At 44.1% G+C, this 18,787-nt stretch overlaps 1 protein-coding gene across 2 annotated transcripts in view; it reads left to right on the top strand.

Annotated features, from left to right (window-relative positions):
- Positions 1 to 10,380, top strand: part of BAHD1 (bromo adjacent homology domain containing 1) — a 68,975-nt gene extending 58,595 nt beyond the window's left edge. For both annotated transcript variants that reach the window (XM_077818891.1, XM_077818892.1), the window contains exons 5-7: positions 508 to 584; positions 3,228 to 3,319; positions 6,849 to 10,380. In XM_077818891.1, coding sequence (XP_077675017.1) covers positions 508 to 584; positions 3,228 to 3,319; positions 6,849 to 7,038 — 359 coding nt within the window. In that variant the 3' untranslated portion in view covers positions 7,039 to 10,380. The remainder of the gene's footprint in view (positions 1 to 507; positions 585 to 3,227; positions 3,320 to 6,848) is intronic.
- Positions 10,381 to 18,787: the final 8,407 nt, after the last annotated feature.

The following is an 18,787-nucleotide window of genomic DNA, read 5'->3' as shown; positions in this document are numbered from 1 at the left end:
TTCTTTGTCTAAGTTGGAAGCTTAGTATGCCAAATGGTACAGAGCAAGTCATACCCCTGACAGCTTGTGAAATAGCAAAACTTAAGATGGTAAGGCCTCTGCTGGTGCCATGGTAGTGCTCTTTTTGCATTTGTCCAGGACTAAATATTGCAAGTCCTAAACCTTGGACCCGTGTACTTGACAAATCCCAGTTCAGCTGCTATTTTATATTTGAATAAAACAGTTCGGCTTTGTTGACTAGTGACCTCTTCATCTGGGACTGTGAATAGTTATTAGGTGGTGAGGGTACAATGGAATAGTGACACCACTTGTTTTACCTAGTCAATTGCTATAACAAAAGGAAACTTAGCTCAACATCAAATATTTATCACTGTATAGCTGCAGTTAGGTGAGAGCTATGGAAATAAAAGGGCTGATGGATGAAACAGGAGAGCTGAAACTGGATGGTGACACTCCTTAATGCGTGTTTTCATGACTGACTTCAAAATGTCTCTTGTCTCCTTCCAGGGGAGCTAATGATGAGTCTCCTGTGGTATTACAGACCGGAGCACACTCAGGGAGGTCGCAATCCCAGCATGCATCAGGTGAGCAATCCCAAATACCTAGTTGGGATGGTTAGGGGATATTTGGCAAGGATCCACTCTATTCCAGGGAGATGGGAGTGGAATGAACATCCCTGCTCAGCATTCATGCTTAGCCCTTCTTAACACATTGAGACAGGATCCTTGTCACACTGGTCTCCTGGCTGCTCCACAGATGCTGCCATATTTTTGTGTTGAATGGGTAAAACCAGTGTGTTTCACGTAGGACACAAGCAATCTAATGCTGTGAGTTACAAGGATGGGTGGTAACAGAAGTATCTGTACCTTTCACAGGACCTTCTTTGCTTTAAAATTTACTATTTTCTCTGGTCTGAAAACAGTCCTATGCCACTTTATAAAAGAGGCTATTTGACTTTAGCTAGGGGAAGGTGCACTGTGTTGGGAATCAGAAAATGCTGTGTTTTGTATTAAATCAAGACTGAATGTCTTTCAAAAAGATAGGCTTTGGTTCAACTAGAAGTTATGAGCTCGATGCAGGAATTACTGGGTGAGAATCTCTGGCCTGTGTTATGTGGGACATCCGATTTAGGTGATCTGAATGGGTCCCTTCTTTCCTTAAATCTATGAATTGAATTGACTTTCTATTAAAAACTCCTCTTTTAGGGAATCAGTCCAGTCCCTCTGGCCTGAAATTAGACATACTAGACCAAAATCTCCTGTTCCCTTTTTGTATAATGTGAAAGTAAATCTGTGTAGGGCAGAAAAGGGTGGATTTATTCGGAGGGTTAAAAACAGACTTAAGAAGGATACTGTGCTCCTTCTGCACAAAGGGTTCACTTTTAAAAGTAAAACTTGTGACCCAGTATGTCTTCAAACCCAGGCCTGTTGCTTTGCTTGGTTTTGCATGGAGGGGGAAAGGTACATTTTTAAACCAAAAGAGCACACAGATTAGAGAGGAATGAGTTACTGCCGTTTTTCCATCCAACAAAAAGTCCACAATGTGCTGTTTTTAAATTCCATTCAGTAGTTGTGCATGCCACATGTAGAATCCCCAATTTTCTTTTGGAAACCAGTTTGGTACCTTGTGACATTTTAGTCCACAAATGAAATCTGAGGTTATCTAACTGCATTTTAGTGCGTAGAGAGCAAGAAGTTGGGTTAGGGAGGAACTACCTCATTTTCCTCCTCCCACACCTGTCTTGCTATACAAAAACTGCTTTAAAAGGAGAAGCTGCCACTGGGCTGAGTAGGTAGAATAGGGCTGCCAAGGATGACTCAGGTAAACTTGATGCAAGGAGGAAACCAAAACATTCACACACCTCTACGGGTTGGGGTTTGTTTGTTGGTTAGTTTTTTGTTGCTTGTCTAGTTGTTGATCACGTTCCCAGACTCTGACCCTGCTCCTGAGGCTGTAGTGAAGCCTGTCCTCCACCTACCCTGCTTCCCTAGGACTCCAGGCGAAACTAACCCTGAAGCACATTCCTGGCTGCTGCTTCCAGGCACTTACACAACAGCACCCTTATTACCCCAGATCCTCTTTGCTTCTGATTGCCACACCTAATACTCACTAAATTAGCTCCAGCTGGGTTGGCCTATGCCCAGTGGCAGCACTTGTCCACCCCTCCCTAGCTGCTTCAGATGCACCCTTTTGAGACTCAAACTGGGGAGAAGAGGCTACTGCCATTTCTTCATCACTTAGAATAGCTCTTTCAGTTGCTGGGGGAGAGTTGGAGAAAAAAAGGGGACAATTTATTTAGTCTGAGACTGATCACTACAGTAATTTAGAGGCTAGTGGGAGAGGTTGGCTAAATACCATTCATACTCCATTCATATAATTTATTTGTGAAAATGAATCAGAAAAGATTTCCAGCGCAGGGAAGAGAAAACTGAGACTGTCCTGCAGGGTATTGGAAATGGGGGAGGAAGAGAGCTCCTGCCTTCTGCCTAAGTTGCAAAACAAAGGGGGGGATTGTAAGAAGGTTCCTTCTTTGCCATGCAATTTCTCCAGTCTTCCCACATGCAGTTCTAGAGGTTTGACACTGGGATTGGATGGGGTGAAAAATTCTGTCTTTACTTTGGATTTCTTTGCATCTTGGGCCTTGTGTGGTAGTATCTTCCCTGACAGACATTAGAGGACATTTTCCCCTCTGAGCTGTCTTCTTGCTGAGTCTGGTATTGGAAGAGCATTTTTTGAAAAAGCTGCCTTCATATTGCTCAATGCAGCATTCTGAAAGGTCACCTGGTGAGAAACACTTATCACAATATAAGTCACAGCCTCTCAATTGCATTTGAAATGAGAGATTTGGTTATAAGCAGTATCTCTGAGCTGCCTGATGGTGGCAGCTGTCTTACTGAACAGTGATATTTGCAATACATGTGGAGACCTGACAATATAAAGTAGAATGGTGGTGAGTTTATGTGATGGGAAAGCTATAACATTTTGGTCAAATGTTAAATGTTCTTTTGGTCACTAAAACAATTAGGCTATAAAATTGTAACTGTAAATTGTTTGGGTTAATTGCAACATCTGACTTGTAGGGGGTTGTGCTTTCTCTTTAAGAAGCGTGTTGTTGCATGTGTGCATAGCCTTTCTCCTCTTTAAGGAGAGTATACCTAGGACTGCTTTGTCTCTCTAAGCGCTCCTGCCCAGTTGAGTGACTGTCCCCATTGTATGTCCGTTTGCAGAACGAGATCTTTGCATCCCGACATCAGGATGAAAACAGTATTGCCTGCATTGAGGAAAAGTGCTATGTTCTGACCTTTGCAGAGTACTGCAGGTAGGTGGTGCTCTTAAGTTGCAAAAGCAACAGCAAGTTATCTCTGTATCACCAGTTCTTTTCAACATTTCTATTACCTGACCTCATTCAGCAGGACTGCGTGTGCTTTGCAGCCTACCTCTCCTAGGTAAACTTGCAGTACGTTTAGTGAATGAGAGGGCTGTGCTAATCTAGGCGTGTTTGTCATGCTCTAGCTCTTTGGGTATCTCTTTGCTTTGTGTTTTATAAACCCTTTAAGCGGTTTATAAGTGTTTACACATGCATGACCTTTCTACTACGGAACATGCTCATCAGTAGACACAGTAAAACACGGTAACATTTCAGTTACAACACTGGAGTGTAATAGAGAAACCCATACAATATTGTACAGTTCCTCCACACGCACATGTGCGCTCCAAGTTCAACTAAAATGCATGTGCCTAATGTGTTTGCTGTCCTTAGCACTCTTTGTAGACATGCCTATAGTATCAGGTGTTTTGGTCATTAGGTCACCCAATATAGTGACTAGAGAAGTATTTAACTGACCTTACGGTTTAATTTTTGCTATTTTTAATCAGTCTGAGTGACCAAGGACTTCAGAGTATCTGTATTTTCTAACAGATTGCACCATTTAAAGTAACAGTGGCAAAATAGAAATTAGCTCTAAAGTCCAGACCATAGGTTATTAAAATGGAAAATAACCCTTTAAAAATGTATCCTATTTTATGTGCTTTTACTGTGTGCTGTTGGTTGCATTGTATGCTTTGCTCATCTTGGGCAGTAAAACTAGCTTAGCCAGTTTCACACTGTTCCTTATGCTGTGTTCCAATGCTTCACTGGGTTTCTAAGAATGAAGGTCATTTCCTACAATAGTTATTTTTAATTAAACTTATACTGATTTTTACAAAAGTTCTTTTGCACACCATGTACATCCTGGTTCTGAACTACATGCTGCTTTTTTAATAACTCACTCCCCGAAAAAGCAGACATGAGTGACTGGGAATAATATACCATTGGGCTTCTGCACTGGTTTGAAACTTCTGGACAGGAGTCCCATTTCCCTGTGGCATGGCTTGACAGAGGCAGGCAGATGTTACATTAAAGCAACTAGAGCAGCGCTGAACTATTTAGAATTGCCTTTATGGAACTTCAATAAAAGTGGAATAAATCCACTTTGAGTAATTGGGGAATTAAAATCATTTGGAAAGACCACTTTCTGTCATTTTCCTTTTGGTATAACTTACCTTTCAGAAGGACTTGCTAAAGTGAGCCATAGAATGAAAGTGTAGTAAAGAAAAGCTTGTTTACACAGTGAGTCCCTGGAAAAAAAAAAAAGACAGGATGTTCTTACAAATGTGCTTGGTATGTCCAGATAAAAACCACCAGCAAAAGAGGACAGGTTTGTTCCTACTCTAATTGCTTTGAACTTGTGAAGTTGCATCAGCTCTGACATGAAGCTGCTGTGATTGGAATACAGCCTTTCCTCATAAATTACGGCATGCTGAGGGGTTGCCCATTTCAGAACCCACAGGAGCAATTCCTGACTCACTGGCCACATGCTGAGATATTTTTACTGCACAGTGGAGCCAACTTGACAAATTTTGTACTAACTGGACCTGTTGGCGGTGTTCCTTGGAAATGTGCCTCTCTGCACACTGTACAAGCGGTCCATTGCTGACCTGTGCTAAACTGGTTTGAATGCTCAGGGAGTCTAAAGACACCAGCAAAGGCAGTGGGAAGGTGTTTTCACAAACTGGTCAGCAAAGCTGAATTCACTGACTCAGAAGAACCTCCTATATGGATTCTTGTTCAGATAACCACTGTTGCACAATGTGTCTTTGAAACCACTTGAAGAACTGATAAGTAGCATGATCTGTGGTATCCATTTCATTGAGATCTTTCAGATATCCTCCCCCATTCCTAAGTGCCTCTATTCAGATGAGAGTTCAACCAGCTGGGTTAGTAAGCAGATGCCCAAAATTACGTAAGCTTTGTTTATGGTGATTCCATCTCAGTGCTACCACAGTCGTTGCAAAGTAAGTGTTTGAACTCAAGCGAGATAGGAAGGAGATCTTACCTGTGGATGGAGGATTTTGCTGCTTCAATGGCAGCTCTGTCTCTGGGGTATGTACCAAGCACAATGAGAAGAGTTTTCACCATGAGAATCGTGTTCAATCACAGTCTGATCCCCGAAGCCCATATTTCATCAGCGGTCAATAGTTGTTTGTTTGGTTTTAATCTTCAAAATATTTCAGATGTAGGCGCTTTCTTCGTGATGTCGACCTTAGCATGGATATGCCAGCATTTGATCTTTAGGCGGGATTACTGGTATGTGCACACTTGTGCCCTTAAACCGCTCCAGCTCTGCAGCTATTGCAGAACAAGCTTGGCTACTGTGCAGGAGTCTTCGCCTACAAGTTTTACACCCACATTCCATAGGTTTCTCACTTGCAGAACAGGCAGCTAGTGTATCATTATTTTATGGCTATACTCAGATAGCCTCATGTAAGAGGGCTCTTCTACGTCAGGTATTGTCTGCTTATGTCCTGCTGCTACAGCTGAGCTCAGTGAGGTTCTTACAGCAGCTTCGCTATAAATAAACTCGAGAAAGTACAGAAGGCAGGACCTTCTCTGCAGGGCCAGGAATGCTGTCCTTTTCAACACGCCCCACTGAATGTTTGTGTCATCCCACTGGGCAAGGCTCAAGGTTTTTTATTTTACTTGGTGTTTGGGTGGCATGCTTTGTTCTGCTCCTGATCGCAGCTCTGTTTGTGCACGTTCTCTCCATTCGAGCTAAAATGTTTATATTTTTAAGGTGCCCAGGAGCCTTCTGCCGTGAGTGCTTATAAATTAAAACACTGTGGTATAATTATCAGGTTGACTGGCTGGTGAATCATTTTATACACACACATTTTTTTCTGCAAATGTCCAGTCATTGTTTTAAAGTACTATAATGCACTAGGGCATATTCCTCCTCCTGCACCAGGCTCACAAACGGCAGGTCTTGTTCCAGAGTATCCAACTCCAGTATGCGTTAATTTAAGTTTGTTTTGTCATCCTGCAGGACCAGTAGAAGGCCTTGTTGGCTCAGAGAATGGAGTGTTCTGTGACTTGGCTTCTGTTCTTGCTTAATCACCTTTATTTGAGCAATAATTTTTTTCCAGTGCTGATCAACAGAAATAAAACAAAGGTGGTTAAACAATGCAGATTGGCTGTTGTAATCCTCCATACTGTAAAACTGTACAGAATCTACCAGCCAGGAAATCTAAACTATTGTGCTATTTGGTAAAGCTCAGAGTAGTTATAACTTGTAAACCAACCTCTAGATCTTTTTGGAGAAAGGATAGTTCTATTCCAGAATCCATAACTTTATCCTCCCCACTCCTGCAGTAGCCTGGCAGGAATATACTATAATGGGTGTGACCCTAAGCTGCTGGAAGAGACTATAATCTCTTTCTGCTCGAGACCTTAGCAGGAAAAGTGAAAGCTTGAGCAGTGAAGGCACTAAATGAAGGTTCCCTGTGACATTTTGTATTTAATCACATTGCAGATTTTGTGCCTTGGCGAAGCGTCGTGTCGAGGGGATCCCAGGCAGGAAAACAATGATGGTTCCTCCGTCAGAAGAATATTCCACCCCTCCACATCGCAAGGTGCCAGAGGACACTGATCCTGATCTGGTTTTCCTCTGCCGCCATGTCTATGATTTTCGACATGGGCGCATCTTGAAGAATCCGCAGTAGCAAAACTCTTCAGTCCAGCTATGGTGATGATAAGTGGCACCAGAGAGCCAGTGGCAGGTTGACTGTCTGGGACATCCATGCATGCTCAGCAACTTTTCTAGTACTGCTTGCAGGCCAGAAGGAACGTCCAAGCACTCTGTCCTCAAGGACTGAAAAGATTTCCGCATTCAGGAACAGATCCCTGTCAAGGAAGGCCAGCAGTTCAAAGCACAGCACTTCATTAAAGAGGATAAATTAAAATATATACCTATAAATAAATATATGTATATAGATATAGGTACTTGCATATGTAAATCTATATCTATATATGTATATAGAGATGCATATATTGAGAGGGGTTTTGCAGGGGAGAAAAGCCAGTATACTAAATCCAAAGCCATCATTGGTGGGGGTGGTCAGAATATGTAGGAGGGATGCTGTGGTGCAGGTATGAGTCAAGCTGTGATAGGTCCATGGTTTTCATGTCCTGATGTGAAGAGAGAGGGCAAAGCCTGGTTCATTTGCATGGTACAGGATAGCCATGCTTGCCCAGCAGAAAAGGCAGGGTGTGGGGATTCTTGATGTCACTGCTACTTCAAAATCCAGTAATTCCTCGTGAAGTTGTGCCAGGTGCAGTGTGGCTGTCTGCCGTATTGAATAGTTTTTGCTTTGTAAAGGGAGAGGGACTCCTTTTCCCTATACAGTTTTTCTGCAGTCTATGATTTACTACCCAGATTAGGGCCTTTAGGCAGGCCGTGAACTCTGTTTCAGCTCCAAGGCAGAAAACGGGGCGAGGGATAGTAAGCCTTACCTCACGCCTTTATGGAAAGCTTCATGTCTGTCAGAGGTCCTTGGCCAATAGGGCACACTTCCAGCAGACACGTACTGTTGTGAGATATGGAACACACGAGGTTTGCTCTGTAGGTGAAAGCCATGCTTTTCTTCTCTTCAGGATACTTGTCTCCTTGCCCTCCTTGACATCAGAGGCTATCCCTAGCAGTATAAATGGTTTATTCTCTCCCTTCCAAGTTCAGTTTTCTTTGCTGTAGTTTAGTCCATATAGAATCTAGATGCGCACATTCCACCATAGGTGGGTAAGCTAGAGGCAGGGGAAGAAATGAAAAATATTTCCTTTGGCTATTTCATCCTAAAAATGACACCTGACACGATTGTTTTGGTCTTGGGCATGGTCATACTGCTGAGAAAATTAGCAGTGCTCTCTTTTGGTACTGCCTTCCATCCTCCTCCCCTACCACTTATACTGACATCTGAACATGCTCACCGGGGTGGCTTGGTTGCTTCTGAAAGGAACTGACCAATGAGAGGTGTGCGTTGTTGAAAAATGCTACCTGATTCCTACAGATACTGTTGCCTCTTGCCTTATGTGTATAGATCCTAGAGATACTTTAGTTTATCTTAACACAAACTATTGAAGTTAATTCTAAAGAAAACCAAAGGACAGCATAACAGAGTCCATTGAATCAGTCACACAAAGCTGGGAATCCATTTGTAGATTGCACTAATTTAAAGAATGAGAATCAACACTGTATCAATCCATGTACCTGCTGACTGCTGGAGTCACTCATTTAAACTAGGGACCTGTGTTTTCAGTTTTGGGGGTGCCTGAACTAGTGTTAAACAATAGAAGTGTTCATACTGCTTTAACGTTGTTGTCCTTTAAGTGGAAGTAGCACTACCTGTACTCACCATGGACACTGACGGAGCTGGAATCAAGGGGATTTCCCTCTTGCTCTGATCACTGAGGCTACGCCTACCTGGCCTGGAGAAAATATCCCTACCACATTCAATTCCGTTAAGTGAAAACAGTGCAGCCTGTGTTTCTGTTAGTACAGGTGTTATCCATAGATTTGCTCTACATACCAAAGAGGGGAATGTTTATGGAAGGACAAGAGGATCTCGAAAGAAGATGGGAAGGTCTGAGGCCCATGAGGGCCATGCCTGGAAGTGTGGCACATGTTCACCTGGTCTCAGTGGACAATTCCTGCTCAATATTCCAGAGGATGATGAAAAATTCCAAAGTCCCTGCCAGTGCACCCCAGAGAGAAACTCCCAAGCCTTCATTTTCAAGAGGTTTAACAGTAGGCACCTGAGCACAGATCCATAATTTAAGCATCTAATCCCACTTATACCTCAAGGTACTGTTGGTGTCAAGTAATTGTCTGTGTTTTCCTTAACAGTTACTTGGAATAAGGAGGTCAGGCCATTGGCACTACAGAGCGCATTTCACTACAGCAACAGGGCAGGTCAGGAGGAACCTCAGGGCTCTCACTTGGCCAAGTGAGAAGCATCATAGAGGGGATGCTCACTGGTTCTAGATGGGAGGACGGTACAGCTCCTGCCCCCTCATAGTATACAGTGGTGTGTTTGTGGAGCAATATTGTAGTTTCTGTAGCTGCTGCCTGCCCTTCTGGTCCCATGGTGAGAGGTAGTTTTTGTGGCTACATGGTGAAAAGGGGTGCACAGGGAAAATGGAGCAGTGGGACTAATACAGGGGAAACAGCCCAGATTGATGATAGGAACGCTTATATGGACGAGCTGATATGTCCTGAGTCAGATTTGGGACCCCTTGGAGAGCCATCCTGAGTAGGATCAATGGGGTCAGGGACAGACCATGCTAAGATGTCTGGGATCCTCTTTTGCAAAAGGAGTAGCTTTATTTACTGATGTCGTGACAGGGTTTCTCAAGCCCTCCTACTAACTCAAATCTGCACACTACTGCAAAGTCAGTAAAGCGTTTACTATCCAGCCTCAGAAACCACAGTCACTTGCTGAAAATCTTACTTCTCCTGGTTCCTCCCTTCCCACCCCCTCACCTGTCCTATCTCCTTTCCAGGGACGGGAAAAGAAATCCAACTTGCCCAAAGGGGAGAGGAAAAATTGTATTTACCCAGGTTCTGGGATGTGCTGTCACGCCTGTCCGGAGAGGAGAAATCCTCTCTCTTCTGATGTTATGTCAGAATCTGCTTCAGGCCAAGAACATTGTTCAAGACTCACATGGTTGCTTATGCTGTTGTGCAAACAGCATGTAAATGAATCAAAATGTCTTATCCATAATGAGAATATTTCATGCTTTTTTAATCTATTAGATATGGAAATATTTTTTGAAACTGAAAATGCAGTCGGTAGAATTTAAATTGAAATGTAATACATGTAAAATATATTTTAGTTGAGAATTTTGTAAAATGCACTTTTTTGTGTCTCTTCCCTGGTTTCCCAGATCTGTATTTCAGTGTTTACAGATGGAATGAGAGCATTCCCTATACCCTCCTTCTGTGAGAAAGATATATTAGAAGTAATTCTTAAAAAATAAATTTGAAAAATTGTATTGATTTAGAAAACAAATGTCAAGTGTTGTGCAGTTTTTATTTCTGCAGTCACTTAGAATTCCATATGGCTTCCAGCACTGGCCAGTTTTCAGGCCGGGGGGCTCTTTGAACAATTTAAGAGGAGAATTGAGTAGATGCCAGTAATCCAGGAACCAGAAGCGAGCAAGATTGAGTCGGTTAGGAGCAGATGTTAATGTGCGACCTTGGTATGTGTGATTGATGGGAAACTTGCAGTTGGGAGCGAGGGGTGGGGTGGGGGGGGAACTCATGGAGGTGTGGATATCTGTAGGGTTGTAGAATGAGCCCACAGAGGGATAGGGAAAGTAGTTCGGTATCTTTGTGTGTGTCAAGAGAGCTACCCAAGGAGGAAGATGCTGAGTGAGCACTAGATGGGGGCATTGTTTTTTTTAATCTGGTTTCCTGTGGCCTCCATCCCAGGAGTATCTGAGAGAGGATGTCTTCCTCTCAAATGAATTAAAAATAAAAAAGAAGTTGACTTCTTAGTGGTAAAAGCCAAAACCCCTCAGCCTCCAAGTCCTGTGCCTTCAGACCACCAGACGGAAACACCCATTGGAACAGACGCATTTAGCAAAGCATTCTGAGGGATGACAGATTATCACCTTGTGAGTGGGGGGAGGAAGGGAGAGTCCCTTCAACATCACCAGGAGATCAGTGGATGTCTGTAATTTGTATTACAATACCGCCTAGAGGCCCCAACTGTGACAGATAGACCCTGTTGTGCTGGGCACTGTACATGCACATAGTGAGAGACTGTCCCTGTCCCAAAGAGCTTAGAGTCGAAATAGACAGGACAAAGAAAGGGTGGAGAGGAAACAGAGGCAGAAGGGGTGAAGTGACTTGCCACCCAGCAGGTCAGTGGCAGGGCTGGGAATAGAAGCCAGGTCCTCTGACTCCTAGGCTGGTGCTCCATCCACTGGACTCACTTTCTTTGTCTATTGCTCTGTGTGCAAATCTAAATGTATCTAAATTGAGCTGGTTTATTTAATGCAAATTATCTATTGTGTCTTCTTTGAGTCTGTTGGCAGGTTCGCTGTGGGAATTGGATCCACTGGAGAGGAACTTCGTCTGTTTCAGCAGGTTGGAGAAAGCTTGGAGATTGAGGTGGCTGCGGAAATGGGTTTTTAAGGCCGCTAGTTGGGTGGGAAAACTTGGCATTGCAGGTTATGTGGCTGTGCACCATCCGGTGACTAGGCCACCGCAATCTATTGGCAAAGCCACCAGCAGTCAGTGAAGGCACAAGGAGGGGGAGATGCATGCAGGGAGTTAGCTAGTGATCATCCTGAGCCACGAAGCTCTATACTTATTTTAATTTCTGTATTTTGAAAATACTACAATGTTGGACATTTCTGGACTTGCCGGTTTGTGCATGGTCCATTTCCTAAGTGTGTCATACTGTTTGTCAGGAGCTGCGTTCACAAACTCTTCACTACTTCTGAATTGTTCAAATGTCTCTCCTTTTATTTTCCTTCTCATGCACAGATTTGGAGAGGCATTGGGCATCACAACCATCAAAGAGCATTTATTGATGGTATCCTCGCTCATCAACTAGTAATGGACCTAATTTCTGATTTTCTGACTTCCCCATGTTAGTAATACCCTTTCTGATACACACACCCCCACCCACACAAACACCCTTACCCTCTTTGGCTGCTCTAATTCTGCATTTTTCCTGCCTTTATCTTTTCTCTGCAGCATTAACTGATTATATTCTCTTTTGCTTCTGTCTCACTTTCAAGGAAGGCTTCTATTATACCCCAGATCTCTGATTAGTCCTTGATGAAGCCATATTGGCCATGCCTTGCTGTGTTCTTTTACAGTGGAATAGTAGCCTGTGTGTTCGTTCGTTCTCTGGTGTGTGCGCTCTCTCTTGAGTGTCTTCATTTCTTGCTCCTGCAGACAGTAGCACCAGGCTCAGGCAAGGAAGCATTCTACATGGGCAGCCATCTGCACCAGGAAACTGGTGAGTGATCCCATGGCCTTTTCCTCAGTGGCTACCTCCATGTGTAAAAACACATCTGCAGCGGGGTGTGATGCTGTCATCTGCCAGCGTCACAGTCCAGGAGGTCTCTACAGCAATCTTATAAAACCAGGTTTACGCTCTAAAAGAAGAAAATGCCTCCAATGAAGAGGGCCCCAAAGGGCAGAGGCGAGTATAGTTTTGTATATCTTGAGACGGTTTGAAGTTTGGGATTTTGGGGAGGAGACGGGAAGTAGGACCTTTGATGGGTGCTTGACTATTGGGTAGGTCTGCCATCTGGTGGCAGACTCATGACTGGGAGGCATAGCCAGAATGTTATGTGTGGTAGTGAGGGTAGGAACTGATCTAGCTATCATCAACGTTACTTTAAAAGGAGCCAAATCCTGGAGTCCTTACTCAAGTTACCAAAAAAACAAACAAACCCCAAACCCTCCTCCCCCTCCCTCCCCACGAGACTTTTGTTCTGAGAAGGACTGAGAACTGCAAGCTTGGCCCATAACACCTATAGCTGTATCACACCCACCAAGCATAGCTCCCTGGAGAAACACTGCTGCTGGATGGCCAGGCTGGCACAGCAGGGAGCGGAGATCATTGGGATGGGGGTCAGTGCCTTGAGCTGCTTACCTTGAGGTCTGATGAAAAGAACCAGGAAGATCTCCAAAACTCAGCAGAGCCTTGAGTGCTGCTCCATGAGGCTCAGCCAAGCCCCTCAATCTGGGCAGACACAGAGCAGTTCGGATTATGGGGTGATTTCCTCTCTGAAGGCCCTTGGAAGTGGAAAGGGCAATTTATAGACGTGATGGACTGTTTTTCATTAATGGGAGCTGGACCCCTTACACAAGGGAAGGGAGAGAATGAGTCCTGGGAGCAAGACAAGGGAGGAGGGGAAAAAAAGAATTATGTCTGTTACAGACACTGAATTAGCACCTCAGTATACAGCGCGGGGCAGAGGGGGAAATTGGTGTGGTTTGTGGGAGAGATGGTGGGGTAGCACACAGTAACCACATACAGTATGTGCAAAATGCCTCAGACCCCAGCCCAGCAGGTCATAAATACAGTGGGTGGTGTAACCAGCTTCTGGTGAGGGCAGTCCTCTTGTCTTTCACTCCCAGAGCTCCAGTGATGCATCCTATCTTTAACCCCATCAGTGCCACGGGAGGCTATTCTGTAGCCCATACATTCACTAATACCCACTCCTCACATATTAACTGTCCTTGCCAATTTCAGGTCCATGGGGGTGCTATGTAGGCAGATAGTGAGGATATAGAGAAACAACTTGCAGGTCTGTGAAAGCTCAGCACAGACCTCTGTGGACTGAACAATGACTTTTCTTGTGGATTTTTAGAGCTGCATTTTGAGTGTTGTGGATCCCAGTTCTGGGCTGTCTCTTTTTGTGCTGTCGTAAAGAATGCTCGTTTTGTTTGTTTTTTCTTCACCTATGGATACAATTAAATTATAAGTTTATCTAGGTTGTTGGGCAAAGGTAATGTTATGAAGTTGTAGGAGATAATCCATAGAGACAATTCCAAATTATAGAACACTTCCTGATATTGATGGAATCCAAGTGAAATTCAGTAAACATTATCACGGTAACCTGAGCTTGCAAGTATGCACAAGCACAGTGCACTGTTGCGAAGACTGTTTTGAAGCATGGTAAGTGAAGACATGCAGTGCTGAGACACAGTTTTGCTTGCTGGAGTAATGCTGTGTGGACAACCAGCCATGTTTGTGTAACCAGGTTCAGACATGCTCTGGTGCAGTGTGGATAGGCCCTCCCTGGCTTTTTAGAAAGATGCGGCTGCAGCTCCTGAGCTGCTTTTAAAGGGAATCTTCTCATCCAAAATGGGAAACGACTTCCTCAGAAGGAGGACTGCGGAAAGGTTATTATTGAGGTTACAGGGACAAACCATCCCGATGTGTAAAAAGAATAGTAAATATGGCAGGCAACCAGCTTGGCTTAACAGTGAAATCCTTGCTGATCTTAAACACAAAAAAGAAGCTTACAAGAAGTGGAAGATTGGACAGATGACCAGGGAAAAGTATAAAAATATTGCTCGGGCATGCAGGAGTGAAATCAGGAAGGCCAAATCACACCTGGAGACGCAGCTAGCAAGAGATGTTAAGAGTAACAAGAAGGGTTTCTTCAGGTATGTTAGCAACAAGAAGAAAGTCAAGGAAAGTGTGGGCCCCTTAGTGAATGAGGGAGGCAACCTAGTGACAGAGGATGTGGAAAAAGCTAATGTACTCAACACTTTTTTTGCCTCCGTCTTCACGAACAAGGTCAGCTCCCACACTACTGCACTGGGCAGCACAGCATGGGGAGGGGGTGACCAGCCCTCTGTGAAGAAAGAAGTGGTTCAGGACTATTTAGAAAAGCTGGACGAGCACAAGTCCATGGGGCCGGATGTGCTGCACCCGAGGGTGCTAAAGGAGTTGGCGGATGTGATTGCAGAGCCATTGGCCATTATCTGAAAACTCATGGTGATCGGGGGACGTCCCGGACGACTGGAAAAAGGCTAATGTAGTGCCCATCTTTAAAAAAGGGAAGAAGGAGGATCCTGGGTACTACAGGCCAGTCAGCCTCACCTCAGTCCCTGGAAAAATCATGGAGCAGGTCCTCAAGGAATCCATTATGAAGCATTTGGAGGAGAGGAAGGTGATCAGGAACAGTCAGCATGGATTCACCAAGGGCAAGTCATGCCTGACTAATCTAATTGCCTTCTATGATGAGATAACTGGCTCTGTGGATGAGGGGAAAGCGGTGGACGTGTTGTTCCTTGACTTTAGTAAAGCTTTTGGCACGGTCTCCCACAATATTCTTGTCAGCAAGTTAAAGAAGTATGGGCTGGATGAATGGACGATAAGGCGGACAGAAAGCTGGCTAGATTTTCGGGCTCAACGGGTAGTGATCAATGGCTCCATGTCTAGTTGGCAGGCAGTATCAAGTGGAGTGCCCCAAGGGTCGGTCCTCGGGCCGGTTTTGTTCAATATCTTCATTAATGATCTGAAGGATGGTGTGGATTGCACCCTCAGCAAGTTTGCAGATGAGACTAAACTGGGAGGAGAGGTAGATACATTGGAGTGTAGGGATAGGATACAGAAGGCCCTGGACAAATCAGAGGATTGGGCCAAAAGAAATCTGATGAGGGTCAACAAGGACAAGTGCAGAGTCCTGCACTTAGGACGGAAGAATTCCATGCACCGCTACAGACTAGGGGCCGAATGGCTCGGCAGCAGTTCTTCAGAAAAGGACCTAGGGGTTACAGTGGACAAGAAGCTGGATATGAGTCAACAGTGTACCTTTGTTGCCAAGAAGGCCAATGGCATTTTGGGATGTATAAGTAGGAGCATTGCCATCCGATCAAGGGATGTGATCATTCCCCTCTATTCGATATTTGTGAGGCCTCATCTGGAGTACTGTGTCCACTTTTGGGCCCCACACTACAAGAAGGATGTGGGAAAAATTGGAAAACGTCCAGCGGAGAGCAACAAAAATGATTAGGGGACTGGAACACATGACTTATGAGGAGAGGCTGAGGGAACTGGGATTGTTTAGTCTGCGGAAAAAAAGAATGAGAGGGGATTTGATAGCTGCTTTCAACTACCTGAAAGGGGGTTCCAAAGAGGATGGATCTAGACTGTTCTCAGTGGTAGGAGATGACAGAACAAGGAGTAATGGTCTCAAGTTGCAGTGGGGGTGGTTTAGGTTGGATATTAGGAAAAACTTTTTCACTAGGAGGGTGATGAAACACTGGAATGCGTTACCTAGGGAGGTGGTGGAATCTCCTTCCTTAGAAGTTTTTAAGGTCAGGCTTGACAAACCCCTGGCTGGGATGATTTAGTTAGGGATTGGTCCTGCTTTGAGCAGGGGGTTGGACTAGATGACCTCCGGAGGTCCCTTCCAACCCTGATATTCTATGATTCTAAGGGATCTGGGGGTCATAGTGGATCACAAGCTAAATATGAGTGAACAGGGTATGTTGCACACACACAAAAAAGCAAACATCTTTGTGGGATGTATTAGCAGGAGTGTTGTAAGCAAGACACGAGAAGTAATTCTTCCACTCTGCTCTGTGCTGACTAGGTTTCAGCTGGAGTATTGTGTCCAGTTCTGGGCACCACATTTCGGGAAAGATGTGGACAAACTTGAGAGAGTCCAGAGAAGAACAACAAAAATGATTAAAGGTCTAGAAAACATGACTATGAGGGAAGATTTGAAAAAAATGGGTTTGTTTAGCCTGCAAAAGAGAAGACTAACGGGGGACATGATAATAGTTTTCAAGTACATAAAAGATTGTTACAAGAAGGAGGGAGAAAAATTGTTCTACTTAACCTCTGAGGCTCCTCCTAGGACAAGAAGCAATGGGCTTAAATTACAGCAAGGGCAGTTTAGGTTGGACATTAGGAAAAACTTCCTACCTGTCAGGGTGGTTAAGCACTGGAATAAATTGCCTAGGGAGGCTGTGGAATCTCCATCATTGGAGATTTTTAAGAGCAGGTTAGAAAACACCTGTCAGGGACTTAGTCCTGCCCTGAGTGCAGGGGACTGGACTAGATGACCTCTCAAGATCCCTTTCAGTCCTACGATTCTATAATTCTATACTGCCCCTACCAGCCTTCTGGTACGTTTCATTAAAGCTCCAGGGCTTGCTTCTTTGTAGGATTATGCTTTTTGCCAGAGCATACAGTGCCCTCAATTTCTTTACCAAGAATCCTTGTTACCAGTGCTGTTCCTTACAGAAAACTCTGTGCAAGTTTTACCTGTAAACCAGAAAAATTGATAGAAGTGAGAGATAATGTAGGGTGAGATCAGGAAAAAAAAGGCTTCTTGACAATAAAATTGATTAAGCTGTGAATAGTCTCCCAAAGGAAGGAGGTAACTTCTGCATGTAACATTTAAACTGGACTGCACAGAACAGTAAGTTCAGGAGGCAGAGCCCTGCGTATTCCTGCTTCCATGACTGCAGGCTTTTGTTCCAGAATCATTGCTCTTACATTTTTTTATTTGTTTATTTCAATCCTTTTGGTTGCAAAGAGATCTTTGCAAAAGTCAATCTACTTTTACTCAGTACCTTGCTTGTTTATCTACCCGGGTCTGGAGACAGACTGAAGCAATAGCTCTAAGAGAAGTGTGTGACTAGCACTTGTTAATACTGAAAACCAACAATGACAAGATTGTCAGCATTAACTATTTAACTGTGCATTGTTTTAGCTGAAACAGCCGGGTAATGTTTCTATCCCACAATCCCAACCACCTTCCATGCCTTCCCAAATATTAAAAGCCCCACCAGGTCCTTAATCAAAGGCCAAATCCCCCAGCTTCCCCTTGTTAGCTTCCCTAGGCATTGCAACACAAATCCATGGCACATCGAAAACATGGGGACAATGTAAAAGAGAAGTGGATTTCGTATCAAAGCAGGCAACATGAGGAGTACTGGACCTAGTCTCAATTGTTTTCATATTTATATTAAATGAACTCTTTCTGTGAACCTGATATTGGTATGGAATTTATGGCCTGACACACCAGAGGGGTTAGGCTTGCTACAGAGGTCTTTGGGGCTGCAAGCTCTGGTTGTCCCTAAGCCTCCGAGTGCCAGAAGCTGGAACTGGATTACAGGGGACGGATCACTCAATAATTGCCCTGTTCTGTTCATTCCCTCTGAAGCATCTGGCATTGGCACTGTCAGAGACAGAATACTGGGCTAGATGGGCTAGTCTGACCCAATATAGCCATTCTTATGATCACTAGGTGTGACAATTGTGCATTGCTAGAGAGATGGACTGTATGAGCTAATAGGCCAGGCAACATGTAATCTGTCAGGCTGGACCTATGTTCTCCAGCAGGACCTGTGGTTTCTTCAGCGCTGTGGTGTGGCAGGCTCAGGAGTTCATGGTGGATTCATTTAAATAACAAATGTAACGCTTTAATGAACTAAATGACAATGATTAGCACAACCAGTGCAGTAGCTCCATGTGCTGCTTGTTTAGATATTAAATGCATGCTGCTCCATATTTTCAGTGGGCCACATCTATAGTGAAAATGTGTAAGTACCTTGTAGAAGTTGCTGGGGGAAGCTGGAGGTTTGGGCATACTGGGCATTTGGCACCTGGGAAAGCACTGGAGGTGATTTAGGGTTATGGCACATCAGATGAATGTTGACATTTAAATTGTCATCTTAGGTTTCAGAATGAAGTCCACTGAGATAATGAGCCGGTTCAGACCTCAGAGCTATTGTTTCATACTGTCTGCAGTCTCACAAAGACAACACTCTGTTTACATTTGCTTCATGGTTTTACGCTTTTCTTATTTTGGATATAAAATATTTTTTTAAATGAAATTTAGTGCTCCATGATTTAGTTGGGGATTGGTCCTGCTTTGAGCAGGGGGTTGGACTAAATGACCTCCTGAGGTCCCTTCCAACCG

The sequence above is a fragment of the Eretmochelys imbricata genome, chromosome 6 (genome assembly GCF_965152235.1).
Source record: "Eretmochelys imbricata isolate rEreImb1 chromosome 6, rEreImb1.hap1, whole genome shotgun sequence".
In the NCBI taxonomy this organism is placed as follows: Eukaryota; Metazoa; Chordata; order Testudines; family Cheloniidae; genus Eretmochelys; species Eretmochelys imbricata.
The sequence above is the reverse complement of the archived record's forward strand: the minus strand, read 5'-3'. Positions and strand labels throughout refer to the sequence as shown.